The following is a 17,715-nucleotide window of genomic DNA, read 5'->3' on the forward strand; positions in this document are numbered from 1 at the left end:
AGAGTTGATTTAAATGCATTAGACTAAAACTAAAAAAGATAAAATTTAACATTAACACTGCTGCAGAGATACGTTCTGAGATTTGTCTATTTTTTTGCTTCCCTTCTAAACTAAATCATAGTTCTTTAATTTATTTAGTTTTTAAGCCCTGGCTGTGATAAGACTGATTTAAAGAGAATGATTGGTTTAGTTTGGTGTGTGTAGGAACCCTGTTAAACATCCTTTGATCTTCTCATAGTTTAACTCTTTGTCAGCGACGAACACAACGACTGGTTGGTGAGGAGGTGCAGAGTGGAGCTGTGCAGAGTGCAGGTGCATCATGGGTAAGGGTGGAGCTCCCCGGCGGCGGCGGTGGTGAGACACTGCTCATCGGTCTTAGTGTGAACGGTGAAGCTGCTGTGGCGGCTCCCCCAGTCGTAGCAGTCAGAGGAAAGACTGAAAGAAAAATATCAAGAAAAAGTCTCAAAAGGTCTGTGACACATTTAACCACAGCTGTGGTCGCCTGTCACCAGGGGAGAAGTAATGATAAAATGAAATAAATATATAATAATCTGAGCTATAGATGTAATGTCTGTATGACTCCAGTCATTTTAATCATTTTTATTTCCTGTTTATCCCATAGACTGTATATAAATATGGACACCACGTCTCCTCTTCCTCTCATTGGTCAAACTGACTCTATGTTCCCGGGGATACGGGCGGCGCCATCTTGTGAGTTTGGATGCAGAGTCTGAGCAGTACGGTCTGAGGGCGGAGCCACGTGGAGCCGTGATATTGATGCCCCGCCCACTCTTCCTCCAGACTCACTCATGTTTTAGTTAGTTATTTGACGCTATAGAAACAGGATGTGATATAGTGGTGACTACCAGTTGCCATGCCAACCGCTCCTAGAGTTGTAAAAAAATAAATTTAAAAACAACTTTAGTGTATAACGCAACATCTCCTTGTAACAGGTGGAGGTAGAGCAGAGCGTAGTATTAATTAAACTAAAACGTAGAGTCAGTTTGACCAGGTAAACTGTGAACAGGTAAACATGTCTGTACCTGGCTGTTGCATTCTGGGGAGGAATGCTCCACGCCAGGTCATCGTCGCTGTCGTATCGGCGAGGGTTATCGAAGAAGTATCCTCTGGAGGAGAGGACGTGGTTTGGTAACCCAGCAGTGCTCTGCAGACGGAGAAACCACACGGTTGTTTGTGAGATCAAATCCATCTGGAACAGCTTCAAAGTGTCCTGCTGAGGGATTCTGAGTTTAAACTCTTAAATACGCTGTAACAGGTGCTGTACTGAAAGAGACGCTTCAGGTTTTTATGAGTGAATAGAAAACATAACTGTGACGTCCTAACTCATGCAGATGTGTCCAGATGTTTAACTGAGATTAAAGCTGAGCTCAAAGACAGTTCCCACCTAAATGAATGTCAAGAAAGACGAGTAATAACAAGCCAAACTATGACTTTATGTTTTCTGAACATTTCCACGGCTAATGCTCGTCATTCAGGATTTATTTTGGTGTGAAACTTGAACGAGCACTGACCCTGTCCTGAGGCGGCCGCCGGACCCTGAAGAAGAAGACGACCAGCGAGGTGGGCAGCAGCTCCCAGACGAACAGAATCACCCCGAACACGATGTAACCGGCGTCTCCCAGCGATGAGCGAAGGTCTGCCTGGAGACACACAAAGGTCAAAGGTCAGCGGCCGTTTAAGCTGTAGCTTATTATCATCAGACAAAATGTGAAGACAGAAGCTAACCTGGCATCAGTTCATGCTCAGTTAGCACGTAAATGTTCAAGTTAAACTTTCAAGAGACGTTTATCAAGATCTGTTTGTAGAATAAAATGAAGCATTTATAAGGATATTTCCATTACTCTGTGATCTCCTGTATTTATGAACTGCACTGTTTTCAGTAGCTTTTATTTCTACATAAGGAGCACGTCTATGTACATGGAGTTTCCTGTGGATAATCTAGTCTAATCCACTGACTGATCCATTCCTCACACTTGGAGCTGGAGGAATATTCAGTTTGTAGCTGCAACCTCACCACTAGATGTCACTAAACCCTAAACCCTGGTCCTTTAACAGCTGGTCAAAAACCACAAGTTAGTTTCCAACTCAGGCCAGTGGATAATTCCCATAAAACAAGGGTGTCAAACATACGGCCCATGGTCCAAAACCAGCCCGCCAGAGGGTTCAGTTTGTAATGTGGGATGAATTTGCAAAGTGCAAAGATTACATGGGAGACCTTGATAGCAATTTTTCAATAATATTGGAACCCATTCCTAATTTGGTCACACTGTTTTAATAAGGGGGTGGCACAGGGGCCTTTCTGTGTGTAGTCTGCATGTTCTCCCTGTGTCTGCGTGGGTTCTCTCCAGGTTCTCCAGCTTCCTCCCACCGTCCAAAGACATGCTGGTTAGGTTCATTGGTGATTCTAAATTGGCCGTAGGTGTGAGTGTCTCTCTGTGTTAGCCCTGTGATAGACTGGAGACCTGTCCAGGGTGGACCCCCCTCTAGACCAATGACAGCTGGGATAGACTGGAGACCTGTCCAGGGTGGACCCCCCCTCTAGACCAATGACAGCTGGGATAGACTGGAGACCTGTCCAGGGTGGACCCCACCTCTAGACCAATGACAGCTGGGATAGACTGGAGACCTGTCCAGGGTGGACCCCCCCTCTAGACCAATGACAGCTGGGATAGACTGGAGACCTGTCCAGGGTGGACCCCCCCTCTAGACCAATGACAGCTGGGATAGACTGGAGACCTGTCCAGGGTGGACCCCCCCTCTAGACCAATGACAGCTGGGATAGACTGGAGACCTGTCCAGGGTGGACCCCCCCCTCTAGACCAATGACAGCTGGGATAGGCTCCAGACCCCATGACCCTTCACAGGACAAGAGGTTACAGAAGATGAATGAATGAATGTTTTAATAAGATTTGCCGATGTAACATGACACTGAGACCAAGAACTAAACAGCAGATGGCAGAAATGAGCTGAAATTACTTACATTTATTAAACAATTTCAGATTATTGATGAAATGTTTTGTAAAAGGATAGTTCATTAAATGTAAACATTTTCAAATTGTGTGTGTTTTTTTTTTTTTATTATTTTGGGGGCTCAAACTTTCCACATTGACCCTCTCAGACATAGTCAGGTGACAAATTTGATGTGGATCTAAAAACCTGATCTGATATTCAGGTCAGATTGGGTCCAGATTATGTTGAGTGTAACTGAGGTTGGGTTGAGCTGAAGCTATGCCCAAATGGATCAGACAAGTCCACCTTTGAATGGGTCTTTTTTGAATGCATAACCCTAACCCTAACCCCTAACCCTAACAGTAACCCTAACCCTGATCCTGATCCTGATCCTGATCCTGATCCTGATCCTCTTTCCAACAAACCAACCACTAGTATCAAGACTTCTAAACTGAGCACTGTCCCAGTCAAATAAGTAAATTAAATATAATAACCTGACCTGGTCTGAGACGTTGTACCAGTCGTAGTCGAAGGAGTTGATGGTCTCAATGTCGGTGAGGGCCAACACCACCAGGTTGTAACAGGCTCTAGACGCATAGAGCAGCACCACCGTGATGCCGATCAGAGTCACTTGACACACCGACGTCCCCTGCACACAGAGGCCTTTATTATTCATCATTCATCAGTTGAATTCAGCTTATTTCACCAAGTTTTGACACAGGTTTGTTTGTCTGAAGTGCTATACATCTGAACTAGTGTCTAGTCATGTCCTCGTCATCCAAACTTCACCTTTGACTCCAGGTAAATGTTGGCCAGCGACATCTTGGCGACCTTGTAGAGGCAGATGGACAGTGAGACGGCACAGAGGACGAACAGGCTGTCGTTGATGGTCACCCTCACCAGGACGATGGTCTTGACGTCGGCGGCGGTCATCTTGACCAGGAGGGCACAGACCAGGTTCACCACCAGGAAGATGAGACTAACACCCAGGAAGACCAAGTACAGCGGTAGTCTGGGGGGAGGGGAGATGGAGAACTGGTCTGAGCTCTAAAAATACCCAAACACACTCGTTTACCTTCATGTTCAGCCTCATTTTAACAGAATAAGTCAGTGGAAGTTACCTGTACTTCAGCAGTGCAGGTGTGTACTTGGACTTGGCCTTGAAGTAAACCTGGAGGAAATAACAGAGAGGATTTACATCAACAGTACAACAGATCCTACTCTATGGGAGTGATCTTTAACCTCCTGACTACCAGTAGTTCAAATTTGTCCTCTGTGGAGGACATTTGTAAACCTGAATATCTCCAACCTACTGCATACAGAACTAACTCCTTCTGCTGTCTTCAGAGGACATTCAGGGCTTTACAATGATACCAAATGTGAAGGGGTGGAGGTTTGGTACCTTCTCTTTCTCATTAAGGAACATGTCGTCCGTCAGTTATATGATATCTCAAAAATAAAACCTTTTTATTTTTTTCGAAAAAAATAGTCAGTATTCTAATTAGGCTAATGCATCATTACAATACCTCCACCAGTTGGACTGAGACCTGGGGAGTGCAAAGGTCACAGCAAACCGTTCAGTGACCCCTGAAGGAACCAGTCCCATCAGAATAGAAATTATTATTATTATTATTATTTTATCATTTAACAAACAAGAGTGATCCAGCAGCATTATTCTTAAAACCAAAACTCTTGGTAACTACACACAACAACTGATTACAGCGTGACAGCAGACACATTGAGAACTGAAAAGTGAACCCATGACCTTGTAGAGGTGCATTTCATCCAGTTCTTCATTCAGATCTTCATCCAGAATCTAAGGACCACTCTGGCAGCAGTAACAACCTCTGTATTTATTACAGCTACGTCATATTAACCTTGGTGATTTAGATAATGTGGGACCTACCAATATCTCTTTAACGTGAAGGGAAGTGTGTCAGTAACTTCATCCCAAAAGGGCTTAAAAATCTCCTGTTCCTGTCTGACACATCCATCAGCAGGCCTATCCAGTGAAGCTTATAAGGACCAAATTAAAACCTTTGATATAACCCACACCAATCAGGCATAACATTATGACCACCTTCCTAATATTGTGTAGGTCTCCCTTCAGTTGTGACTCATCAGAGAATGGACATGAGGGTGTCCTGTGGTGTCAGGGTCCTATGGGTTGAGGGGAGGGGCCTCTGTGGATCATCCTACAGATACTTGAACAGTTTGGGATCTTGGGAATATTCCCCATAACTTTCCAACATCAGAAATGAATAGTCTGTGTTTGACTTGTTGTGTATCTTGTGCACAGATCTCCCTGTACTCCCTGATCTCCCTGCTCCTCACTGTAAACACAAAACTATCTGGCTGTCAGGTGTCTGGAAGTCAATAGTTCAAAAGACTTGGACACAGTCCTACATCGATACAACTCAAGTTGTTGTCAGTTAAGCTAAATGTTGTGTGTGAGTGCTGCCTCAGAACCAGCAGCCATTAGCTTGCTTCGCCACAGTTCCTCAGATCATTGACTGTTTCCTGAAGGTGCCCTCGTTAAAGAAATAAGACACCGTAGAGTTTAGTTGGATAAAATAACCTGCGTCATCTCAGCTCTCAGAGCGAGTGGTTGAAGGCTGCAGGTGAAGACGTTCTTCTCTTGTCTGAAAAGGAAACTGTGTCTTTGTTTCCTGGTCTATTCCAGAACCCAGCACCACCTGCTGTAGATGAATGGGTGAAGAACAGAGGCAGCTGCTTCTCCATCGAAGCACAAACTGTCACGATTCTTGACAAATCTCAAATTGGGTTGAAGGACTGCAACAGTGGCTACAGCTTTGGACTTAGACTGGGTCAAAGACCAGTACCACTACCAGATTGTCTTCTACTGGTACCACTCTTTAGAGTACACTTCTATGTCACCAGGGAAAGGTGAAAGGATTTCCCATTAGAGGTCAACTAATGTTAAACTGCTCCCTCACTATGGCCACCATCTTTCTATCAGTCTTGCTGTTACCAGTATGCACCACAGGGGGCACATTGTTTACTAGCACACCACTTTGGTTTGGTTCCCAGCACCAGTACGAGTACCAGTTATTCCTTTATGGCCATCTCTTTCTTACCAGCAGTCGAGGTCCGGGTTTTATGCTGGTTTGGACAATTCTGCCTATGTGGATCAAGGCCGAACCTCGACCATACCCTATCAGCTGTTCCAAGTTTCGGTTTGGTTTCCAGTACCAGTACTGGTACCTCTCCTTGTAACCAGTAAACTGTGTAACGAGTACACTTCTACAACACCAGGGAAAGGTGAAAGGATCTTCCATTAGAGGTCAACTGACATTAAACTACTCTTCCACTATGACCGCCATCTTTCTTTTACTATCATTTACTAAATCAGTCCTGCTGTTACCAATATGTACCACAGGTGGTGCCAAATCAATGGATCAGGGTTTGACTGAGTCCTGATCCACCCAGTACCAGTACCAGTACCAGGGTTCAACTCACCTGTGCACAGTAGAGGTTCATGAGACTGAGCGTGAAGAACTGCAGGCAGACAGGGAAGCAGTAGAGCAGCCAGAAGGCGAAGGGGCCGAGTGCGTTGGCAGTCACACAGTCCCTGAAGTAGAAGGAGAAGAGGAGGGCGCGCAGGGCGGCCCACAGCAGACACAGGAACAGGAAAGCCGTCTGGTAACTGAAGCGCTTGTGTCGGTAGCGCAGCACCAGCCAGAGCTGGGCGTAGACGAAGGCGAAGAGCAGCGAGTAGAAGATGGTGTAGGCGATGGTCAAGCCCAGCTTCACGTAGGGAGGGATGGCCGGCGTGATGGTGGGAGGGGGAGGGAGGTGTGAGCCGTTACCGGCATGCTGCTGCTGCTGCTGTGCCAGGTTTCCCTCCATTACCTCTCCATTCATCCCTGGCCTCTCGTGTTGCCTAGTAGAGGGTAAGAAGGACGGAGAGGGGTTTAAAGATGGAGGAGCAGGACTCCCTCTCTGGGTGGAGAATAAAAAAAACTCAGCTCGTTAGATGGATGCTTCACATCCCATCCACTCTCCTCCAGACACACCGTCTGAGTCACAGAGAGGAGGAGGAGGAGGAGGAGGAGGAGAGACACCTCCCCTCTTTTTGCCGGTGCCTGGTGCAGAGGTATTGGTGCCTGTTGGTCACATGGTGCCGCACCCCAGCAGGTGATTGGCTGAGCAGGAGGAGGATGCTGCAGAGAGGAGAGGAAGGTGGAGAGATGGATCTGGAAGGAGAGAACGGTAAACTGGGATCTGTGGTCCACGCACACAGCAGCATCCGGCAGACGCTGCCACTGATACGGCTTTTACACCGTCACTCAGACACTGGTGGATGTAGATGTCACATCTCTCAGTCATATTATTGAACATTATATAGTGTATACTTTCACTGATAATAAATTAATACATAGACAAAAAAAGAGCCTTAGCTAAATGTCTTATTCAAACAAAATAAACTAAATTCAAAAAGTAAAGCGCAAATGAGTGAATGATTAAATCAGGCAATAAATGGATGAAAAACATCCAAACAGAAGAATTTAAATATAAAAAAATTGAAAGAAACAGTAAAATCTGGCCGCCACAATACTGAACATAATATGAATTTGTAAAACATTTCTTTGTGCAGATGTTCCAAGTAATAATAATAATCAGCTAAATCCAGTTTATAACATCACCAGTGTCTTGTTCCACCTCTTCTCTAGTCTTAAGTGGTTTCAAATTATTCAAACCCCAGAAGAAATATGATTATTTGTCTGCAGCTCTTACCAAAGTTATTGCCCACATTTGAATTAGTTTGACTCACAAATCCTTCAGAGGATCCACATGACATGTACAGTGTGTAAATGTCATGATGATGCATAAAAATGAAAAAAACAAAAAACATCAACAGATTTTCACACGAGTCCTGAAAGGAGACAAAGAGAATCTAATCAAACACCTAAAATATTATACTTTTGTGTTTATTTATTGTGTGATGACCCTCTCTGGCTGGTTTTAGTGAACGACACGTATCAACCCTGATATCAGTACATCTCCTTATACGGACCTCTTCCTCATCCTCCTCCTCCTCAGTGCGCTGTTACATAACACCCAGGTTGTTAGATAATAGAGGCTGCCGTGAAGCCGGTCTCATCTCATCACGCTGACGACAAACACCGATCCTCCTCCTGCTCCATTTATATCCACCTCTACCAGAAGATGTCGAAGATGTCGAAGCACAATGTCAAGATTCACCTTTTACTTTACGCCGAAGCCTTTACCATCGCCTCTTGTTGTAAAAACAGTATCCCATAACCAAACACAGACATAGCAGATGATTTAATATTCCACCAATAATGTAGATACTCCTTACTCTTTGTTTTTATTTGTGATTTTGAGCAAAATGACAATCCTATAATCAGTTTACACTGTAAAGATTTTAAATGTTGGTTTCCTTCTGTATGATTTGATATTTGATTTACAGCTTTTGCTAAGGACATCGCCCCTAAATTATACCACTTGAACACATTTTCATCATGATCTGCATTGTTTTAGTTTTGATCAGAAAGAACCAGGCGTCTTTGAAACACATGCATGAAGAGACACGTTAATGCCGTTCATAAAAGAAGGATTTCTGGGACATGTTGTGCTTAATGCAGTGCATGCTGGGAAACATATGAAAGATGAATATAAGAAGAACTTTTCTAAATATCTTAATTTCATGAGTTACATAAACATTTCTCTAGTTTAGATATTTAGTCAAGGGGCTGAAGGAGAAATCATGAACACCCAGTATCTTTATACAGACGTATCAGGCCTTAATCATGTAAAACACAGCTCTGATTTCATCGTCTTGGCACTGAGGCCATGTGAATCTCACAGTGAGTAGAATGTGTGTGTTTTAGCTCATGTTTCTGCTGAACATGTGGTTTATTCTGCAGCATTAATCTGCAGTCAGAGTCTCTCTACACACAAGATGCTGCTGCTGCTTCAACCTCTGGATCATCAGGACACAGCTCATCCTCTCTCAGCTCACACACTGTCCTCTTCACAAAGATCATGACTCCCATCTGTAGAGAGAAGTAAAAAGAATAGAGGAGACCAGGGATCACATTAACGTCATTCTGACAGATTGCAATTCACACCCCTGACCACTTGGTGGCAAGTGACTTCATTAATTGGCTCTTGTCTCTAATTGCAGTTTGCATTCCAGACATCTCAGAAGTTTTGTCAGTGCACGATTTCCTGGTGCAACGATTACAGTGATGCAGACGTCAGAGCTCGGCTAACGGAGGAATCAGATGAAAGCAAGTTGCCAGAACTGATGGAAAGTAATCAACCCTACGGCTGCAGTGATGCAGCTCATCCAGTATGTCTTGACTCTGATACTAACTGTGTTTAGAACAATACTGCTGAACGTATCATGGACTGACTACAACCCTCTACTCACTCTAGAGTCTTCAGTTCATAGTCTGGACTCTCCACAAGATCAAGAAGCTGCTTCACTCCTGAATCCTCCAGGTTGTTGTTACTCAGGTCCAGATGTTCCAGATGGGAGGGGTTGGACTTCAGAGCTGAGACCAGAGAATCACAGCTGATCTCTGATAAACTGCAGCTCCACAAACTGAATAAAGAATAAAAGATGTAGATTAAATCATGAATAATTCAATCAGATGTGTTCAGGTTTTAAATGTGCAGCTCAACATTACTGTGTCCTAACAACCTTTAAGCTTCATTGACTTTAACAACTAACAGTGGACATTTTCTACAGTTTCTGATATAAACACTCGTCTTGAACTAAAGGACGTTTACAGATTTATGGAGGAAAGTTCTGGATGAACATGAATTAGATTCAGTTGGTGATTAAACATATCAGATCTACAACAGTAACAGACAGTGAACTTACTCTAGTTTCTCCAGTCTACAGTCTGGACTCTCCAGAAAACCACACAGCTGCTTCATTCCTGAATCCTTCAGGTTGTTGTATCTCAGGTCCAGATGTTTCAGATGGGAGGGGTTGGACTTCAGAGCTGGTCCCAGAGAATCACAGCTGATCTCTGACAAACTGCAGCTCCTCAATCTGAATAAAGAATAAAAGATGTAGATTAAATCATTAATAATCTATCAGATATGTTCTAGTCCAGTGGTTCCCAAACTTTTTCTGCTGGGACCCCCTTTGGTACGTAAGAAATCCCCCCCCCCCAAAAAAAAACAAACAAACAAAAAAAACGTTTTTTATTTCACAAACTTCAACCTTTAGTGAACAAATAAAAGTAACCTGTCCTGTGTAATTATGTTCAGTGTAACAGGATTGCGTGGGAGCCCGTCAGAAACTTGTCCATCTCATCTCTAGCAGTGTCCTTTATTGATTCATTCATTCCATATAGAGGGGGCCACGGGAATCAATTGTCGCTCCCACCCCATCCCGAGCCCACACAAATACCCGTCATATCCCGATCACATGACTGCGCACCCGTCCCGCAAAATCCCGACAGAATGACTCCCAAATCCCGTCCCGCGGTGGGCGCACTCGCCGCATTGCAGCGTCATTTGTAATTTAATCTGCGTCTCCGTCCCGTTCCCGTTGATTATTTGCTCTATCTCGTCTCTATCACGTTACCAACAGTGAAATTGACTCCCGTACTGCAGGACTCCCGCAGGAATACCGTGACCCGCAGAAGTCCCAAAAAATTGTCACCCTCTAATCCCATCTGTGTCCTGCGCCCCCCCTGCAATGGCTCTGCGCGCCCCCTAGGGGTCGCGCCCCCCACTTTGGGAACCACTGTTTTAATCAATGAGCAAAACTACTGTTGGGATCTGAACCTGGTGGTGCATAATCAGGTAACCACATGGCTGCTTTTGTCTTGGGAACAAAGGAGCCCTGGAAAAACCCCAGTATCCCACAATCCTCTAGGTGTGAAAACTGACCAAGCAGTTCACTGGCTGACAGTGGCATGTGACCTCTGAGGTCATCAGGTCATATAAAATGCACCGTTTGGCCTTTGTTCTCTCTCTTATTCTCTGATCCTCTATTTATTTATTATTATATTTATTATATTATTATTTATTTATATCCTCTATTTTACCTGGCAACAAACATACTATATTCTGATTGGCTAATAGGTCGCTGATTCCAGCAGCGCAGTCTGCCTTCGACTCATCCATTCATAGTTTACTAATCTCTTGTATGTACATAATGTATGTAATAATGTGCGGCGAGTTTTATCACTTCTCAGCGTGAGAAATGTCAGGCGTGTGAATTTATTGAAATTAATGTGTAGACTTGAGAGCCCTGGATAACAGGATGTTATGGTTTGGTTATATGAAATCATTATGCACTCTATTGCAATGAGCATAGGAAAACATTATGAGTGGTCTGACCTGTTAACTATCAGCTTTCTCACCTAGTTCTTCCTTTCCATCCTCTCCTCTCTCCTCTCTCCCACTCTGTGCTGCTATTCTCTCATTTGAACCTGGTTCTTTTTTCTTAAAAAAACTACGAATGTCCATGGTTTAAAGCTGGCGACAGACACACACACGTCAGATTCAGAAAACTTTTTAAAGTTCTTTTCAACCAAGCTTTTAATTGATTCTCTTAATATGTTTTTATGGTACGTTAGAAAGCATTTTATCTATATTGTTCCTTTCTATCCCATTTTACAGTTTTAGTCCCTCAGTTTTTAGCAATTTTTAGTTTTTAGTAGTTTTTATCAGACTTTTTATTATTTCCTTTTCGATTTTTATTTTAATTATATGTTATAACTACATGTTTTAATTTTATGAGCTGAAAAGCATTTTATCCATATTGGTCATTTTAGTCCTCGGTTTTTAGCCCCAGTGTTTCCTCATGGGGGCCGACCACACTGGGAGTTGCGGCTGGTCTACTGACGGGGGTGCTGTCCTGTGGGCGGCTCTGGCCCTGGTGGCTGGAGGGCTCTGCACCTTGGTGTGGGGCCTCCTGTCTGCCCGGGTCGGGGCTGTCTCTATGGCGGTGCTCCCTACAGTCGTGGGCTGGAGGCCCTCTCGGTGTGGTCGGCTCCCAAAGGTGGCTTTCTCCTTGCGCCAGGTCTTGGTGCCCGGCCATGTCTCTTGTGGGTGTGTGGGACATGTCTGTGTGTGTGTGTGTGTGTGTGTGTGTGTGTGTGTGTGTGTGTGCGTGTGTGTGTGTGTGCGTGTGTGTTGGGGGGGGGTGTTTGTGTCTCGTGTCTCTGTGTTTTTATGGGGGTGGGAGGGTTTGAGTTTTTTGTTCTGTTTTTGCTGTTTTTAGCCTCTGTGAGGCACTTTGTGTTGCTTTTAAAAGGCATGAAAAGTGCAATATAAATAAATTTGATTTGATTTGATTTGATTTAAATTAGAATTTAAGCTAGCAAAGTCGTACTTAACAATAGCAACAACAGTAAAACGAGTAAAAGTTAGGGCTGTTGCTAATTACTGTAATTAGTGATAAAGTAAATAGATATATATTTGGTAACTCAAAGGAGCCAGAGGCCTCAGATGGTCAGCCAAACCTAAAGTGTGTGCGCGCTGTATGGGGTAGGTAGGGGCAAACCAGCGAGGTGGATCATACCACTACAATGCAAGGGGGAGGTGGTAGCGGTGGGGCTGCATTTCCTCGTTAAAATATTACGTTTAAACCACATACTTTCTACAGTTGTGCTGACTTTTTTGTCATCTTATCATAGAAAAACTTAAAACAAACAAACAAAAAAAAAAACGTTTCTTCAACTCTTATTTTTAGGGGTGCTGGGACAAAGTTTAGGGGTGCTTGAGCACCCCTAGAAATGGGCTAGACACGCCTCTGCTTCCCGCTGTGTTTTTATTTCATAAAGAAGAAGAAGAAGAAGAAGAAACGTTCACACTCACTCTGCTTCAGCCTTTCTCCGTCATCTCAAAATGGAGTCTGAACAAACTGACTGAACACTTTCACTTTCACGTGTGTGTTGCTCACAGTCTGATGTGTGATTCTCTATAAACCCGAACAGGACGATTTTTCTTTGGTTTAAATGTTGACACTTTATCTTCACATTAAAATCATGTCAATAAAACGTTCTTCCTAATTAAAACAAGAAGCTCCTGCATGCTGTGTAAATAACCCATATCTATACTGAATGACAAATAGCACATTAGTGTACATATAATTGTATAGTTTCGATTTATATTTTATATTTTTACTTTTATTTTTACTACAGTTTATTTTTATCTTCTGAATACTGTTTTTACTGTGTATACTGAGCATCTTGCAGAGCTGTAACCAAACTCTCATTGCACTGTACAATGACCTGTGTTCTGCAGTGACAATAAAGGATATTCTACTCTACGTTTGACTGGATCTAGATGTGGGACAAGAAGAACAAGCCTGTGAAACGAGAACTCTTGCTCCAGTTGTCGACAGCCATCATTCAGCCAGTCATCCCTCGTCTTTGATTGTAGTATCTCTGTATTATCATTACATTCAAGTCACACAGACATGGATTTCATTTTCTGAAAGTAGATGTTTGAAAAACCTAAAGGTCATTTAACAACGCTTGCAGCCTGAAAGAGATGTGTTTCCAGAATCCTTAAATAAGAATAAGAATAAGAAATGGGGAAACTGCAGTTTGCAACAGCATACAGAAAGGGCAGAAAAAAATAACAAGAGTAAAAAGAGTAGCTTATAAAAGATAAATAATGAAATAGAACAGCACAGATTGAATTGTCAGATATTGCACAGACTGGTGTAACTGGGTTTTGAAGAGTTTACACCTTATGGTGTAATACTATTGCACATCTTAAGAGTCTCATTGTGGATCCTAACAGCAGCAGGAAGGAAAGACCTTCTGTATCTGTTCTTCACACATCAAGGGTGAAGCAGTCTGTCACTGAAGCTGCTCCTCAGTCCTGTCAGGTCCCCATGCCACTACAGAGTCCTAGAAGGTCTTCAGGAGTCCCCCTTTCACTCCAAAAGACCTCAGTCTCCTCAGAAGGTAGAGCCTGCTCTGTCCCTTCCTGTAGAGTGGCTCAGTGTGGTGAGTCCAGTCCAGTTTGGTGTTGAGGTGAACACCCAGGTATTTATAAAGAGCTTTCTGAACATCTGAATGAGAAACAATTCTGTCTGTTGCTGCACCATAAAAAAAGATTTGAAACATGTGTGGCACACCCAAATAGGTGTCAACAAGATATTTTGTTTTATGTATAGAGAGGCGAAGTCCCGCCCCCTCTACTTCCGGGTTATGGGACCTATCGTTCGAAAAAATGTGAACGGCAGTCTATGGCGAAAGATAAATTATTTTCTGGTCCCGATCGACTTGTGCCTTGGATTATACATATGTTGTTTTTCAGAATAAAAAATGATTTTATATGTCAAGAATGTCACAGTTTGTCTCAAGATAGTTCAGTAAAACGCTATGGAAAATACGTAATTAAACGAACTACAAGTCCCGCATGCTGGCGCGTACAGAACCGACCAAAACTCCCTTCGTGTAACTACAGCTCTCGACATGACCCGATTTATAATGATTTTCACCTCGTTTGATGCTTCTGCCTTCGTCCTGGAAGAAGACGGTAAAGCTCAACAAGGAGACAGCCATAGTTCTCTAGGGATCTCTAGAGAGATGTAGTTCACTAAGCGATCTCATACAAAACCTAATGTTGTTCAGCTTATTTACGTCAAATAATTTATCTCTTGACGTGAAAAATTATCTTTTAAATTCACACACATCATATGTGAAATTCATGCCACAATTCGATCGGGACCAAAAAATAATTATTATCTCTCCATAGACTGCCGTTCATATTTTTTCGAAATATAGGTCCCATAACCCGGAAGTAGAGGGGCGGGACTTCGCCTCTCTTACACTGTCACTTTAAGGAGTGACACAGCACAAACAGTCGCGTTCCGGTTGCTATGGGAACGGACCTCCGCTCGCTCTCAGATACAATTTGGGAGAAAACGAGAAAAGCTGCTGTGTCAAACTCTCCTTTTATTTCACCTGTCTTTCAGGTCAGTAATGGGTAAACTGCCCTGGCTTTCTTTATCTTTATTTGTTGGGGTATCACCCTTTTTCTGTTTGATAACTGATGATAGTGTCGTTTATAATCTAAGTGTAAATAGAAAGTTTGCCGTTGATCAACGGCTAAACTGCCGTCTCGCAGTGAACTGGGTAATTATCATCCCATTGATCCATGTAGCATAGCATTTTGAGCTTCGACACTCTGCTTGTTAGAAATTATTATTTTGCCAACTTGAATAAGCATGAATTAGTCCACACACACAGGGATTTAAGAAAAAGGTTTTGTAAATGGTCATTGCTGTTTAGTTTAAGTGATTTAAAGTGATTTTTATGTCTTGTAGCCATGTTAAAGTACACTATGCAGCCACAGTGGCTTTGGATAACTGATATGTTAGAATGTGAATATAGAGTATGTGATATTGTGTTATTTTGGGAAATGGTAATATGCCAATATTTTGTATGAATTGGTTATGTATGCATTAAATATATAACATAGTCTATACTATTATTAGAGATTTATATATTATATACTTTATATATTGTACACCACGCTGGGACTTGAACAAAACAATTAATCACAGATATTTTTTTATTTATTCTGAATGAATAAACAGATACAATTCGGGAGAAAACGAGAAAAGCTGCTGTGTCAAACTCTCCCTTTATTTCACCTGTCTTTCAGGATCTTTTAAATTTGTCGCATTCAGTCCCATATCTGGGACTTGTAACACATGACTGAGAGATTTTTCAGAGATGGTAGAAATGACAGTTCTCCCAGTTTAATATGAACAATTTGAAGAATCATCCTGTATAATGACAGGTTGAGTTAGGGTTGGAAATCTGGCCAGTTAACCTTTAGGTTTATAACTCCACCCGCTAAAGATTCAAGGATTCAAGGAGTTTTTATTGTCATGTTCAACACATGTTGGTACATGAGGTGGAACGAAATTAGTTACTCTGGTCCTGATGCAAGCCAATAGCAGTAAAAAGTATAACAACAGAATAAAATTAGCTAAGTGTAAGTACAAACTAGAAAGAAGTAAGTAATATAAATATAGGCAGGAGTAGATCTAGAAGTGACATACAGTCACTTCCTCTTAGATGAGGTCTCCTGTGAGTACTGCTTTGGTGTGTGCAGGTAAGGGAGGATCAGATCTGGGGGAAAAGACCAAAGTTTTATTTCTTTGATTAGATTAAAATGCATTTCCTAATCACACACTATATTCTGTCCTCTCGGTTTAATGTCACGCTGAGGTTGAACCAGATTTAGCTGCCGTTCCCTGTGTTCTGTAGTATTGTGTGTTCTTCTACCTGGCAGGAAGACTGAGGACAGTACCTGGCTGAGCCCTACCTGCTGAACCAGACACATTCAGGGGATTCTTAAGTAAACCTGCATGTTATTCTTTTAATTATAAGACAGAAACTCATTTATAGTGGAAGAGGTTTATGATATATTTTAATAGTTGTTCTCTTTTCCAGGACCAGATCCAGATTGCTGCTTTGCCTGAATGATTTTATAGACTCACAGGGACTTCTATAGTGATGCTGCCTCAACATTAGTTCCCTGTGACCACGTTGCTCTGATAACCACTTGTTCTTTTAAGTGTCTTCTCACTCTGATCTGACCAGAAGCAACTGATACAGGGCTGACCTTGCAGGATCCACACCTTGCATGCTGTGCAGTAATAGAACTGGTGGTGGTCACATTGTGGCGTCTCTGAATCTCCTGGTTTGCAGTGACTGTAGCTGTTTGTAGTCTTATAGTATGAACACACCTCAGCATGTGGTGTTATTGTAAGCAAGTGTCACGATGGGAGAGTCCATAACCTGTCTGTAATAAAGTCGGTACAGTTTAGTTCACTATCAGTAAAAACAGCAGACAGTCCAAACAGAGGGTAGTTAACTGTCTTCATGAGCAGGAACTGGATTGTTATCAACAGTCTAGTTTCTAGATGTGGTCTGATGTTACCTTCACTGCAGCTGACCTCTTCAACATCTCTCTGTCAGAGTCCATTCAGGTAATCAGTATGAAGCTTCCAGAAAATAGACGGATCCACTGAGTGGCTGATTCTCTAAATAATTCAGGGACCTCGCAATAGTTCCAGCAAATACACACATCCTCACACATCAAGTGCCTGCTCAGGGCGCTTGAAATATCAGCAGCTGTTTGATGTTACCTGTCTGTGGTTAGTTCACTGTGTGTAAAAACAGTGGGACAGTTCAGTTTCTGTAAAAACAATCCAGTTTCCTGATGTATTGTGATTTTATTTTCACTTCAGTTTGGACTGAGACACGTTTTTGACTTTGTCTTCATATGTTTTGTTCATAACTAAACAAATAAAAAAACCTTTAATCAAGTCCATACTTACTTTTACTTTCAGTTAATTCAGTTCAATTCAGTTTTATTCATTTACTGTCAACAACAGTTAACGTTTGTCTAGAGACTCTGTCAGAACCCAGAGCATGAAACCACCAGAGCAACACTAAGGCAACAGTAGCAGGAAAAGGAAATTTCTGTTATAGAAATATATAGATAAGAAATCAGAACACTCTGGTCTTTCAGTGTGTTTAATGCAGCATCTGCAGATGAGCTCACAGCACAGATAAAGCACAATAACGACACACACTGGATGCTCCCACTGTTCTTACAGACACTGAACTAATGATAGCAAAATAGGTTTACTTTATACCCCATCTGAAGGTCACACTGTTCGCTCCTCTCTAGCTCCTCCGCCAGGCCCCCCTTACCGAGATATCATGGCCTGCAACTATGACCTGAGCTAAA

General features: G+C 42.6%; 2 protein-coding genes and 1 pseudogene across 3 annotated transcripts in view; 1 reads left to right on the top strand and 2 right to left on the bottom strand.

Moving 5' to 3' along the window:
* Positions 1-17,715, top strand: part of LOC311499420 (protein NLRC3-like) — a 235,836-nt pseudogene that overhangs the window by 145,552 nt on the left and 72,569 nt on the right. The gene's annotated exons all lie outside the window — the stretch shown is intronic.
* On the bottom strand, positions 301-7,020 carry gpr137bb (G protein-coupled receptor 137Bb). Its single transcript, XM_084560534.1, has 7 exons — positions 6,451-7,020; positions 4,092-4,141; positions 3,760-3,982; positions 3,470-3,619; positions 1,533-1,661; positions 1,044-1,165; positions 301-435 (listed from the first exon to the last, which is right to left on the bottom strand). The coding sequence occupies exons 1-7, from the start codon at positions 6,853-6,855 to the stop codon at positions 318-320; spliced, it is 1,197 nt and encodes a 398-aa protein (XP_084416660.1). The 5' UTR covers positions 6,856-7,020; the 3' UTR covers positions 301-317.
* Positions 8,352-10,491, bottom strand: LOC311504744 (uncharacterized protein; the record flags this gene model as incomplete). The annotated part of the gene is made up of 4 exons (XM_084568005.1): positions 8,352-9,011; positions 9,392-9,565; positions 9,848-10,021; positions 10,415-10,491. 4 exons carry the CDS (start codon positions 10,489-10,491, stop codon positions 8,999-9,001), a joined length of 438 nt encoding a protein of 145 aa, XP_084424131.1. The 3' UTR covers positions 8,352-8,998.

Source organism: Chelon labrosus (genome assembly GCF_963514085.1).
Source record: "Chelon labrosus genome assembly, chromosome: 2".
Classification (NCBI taxonomy): Eukaryota; Metazoa; Chordata; class Actinopteri; order Mugiliformes; family Mugilidae; genus Chelon; species Chelon labrosus.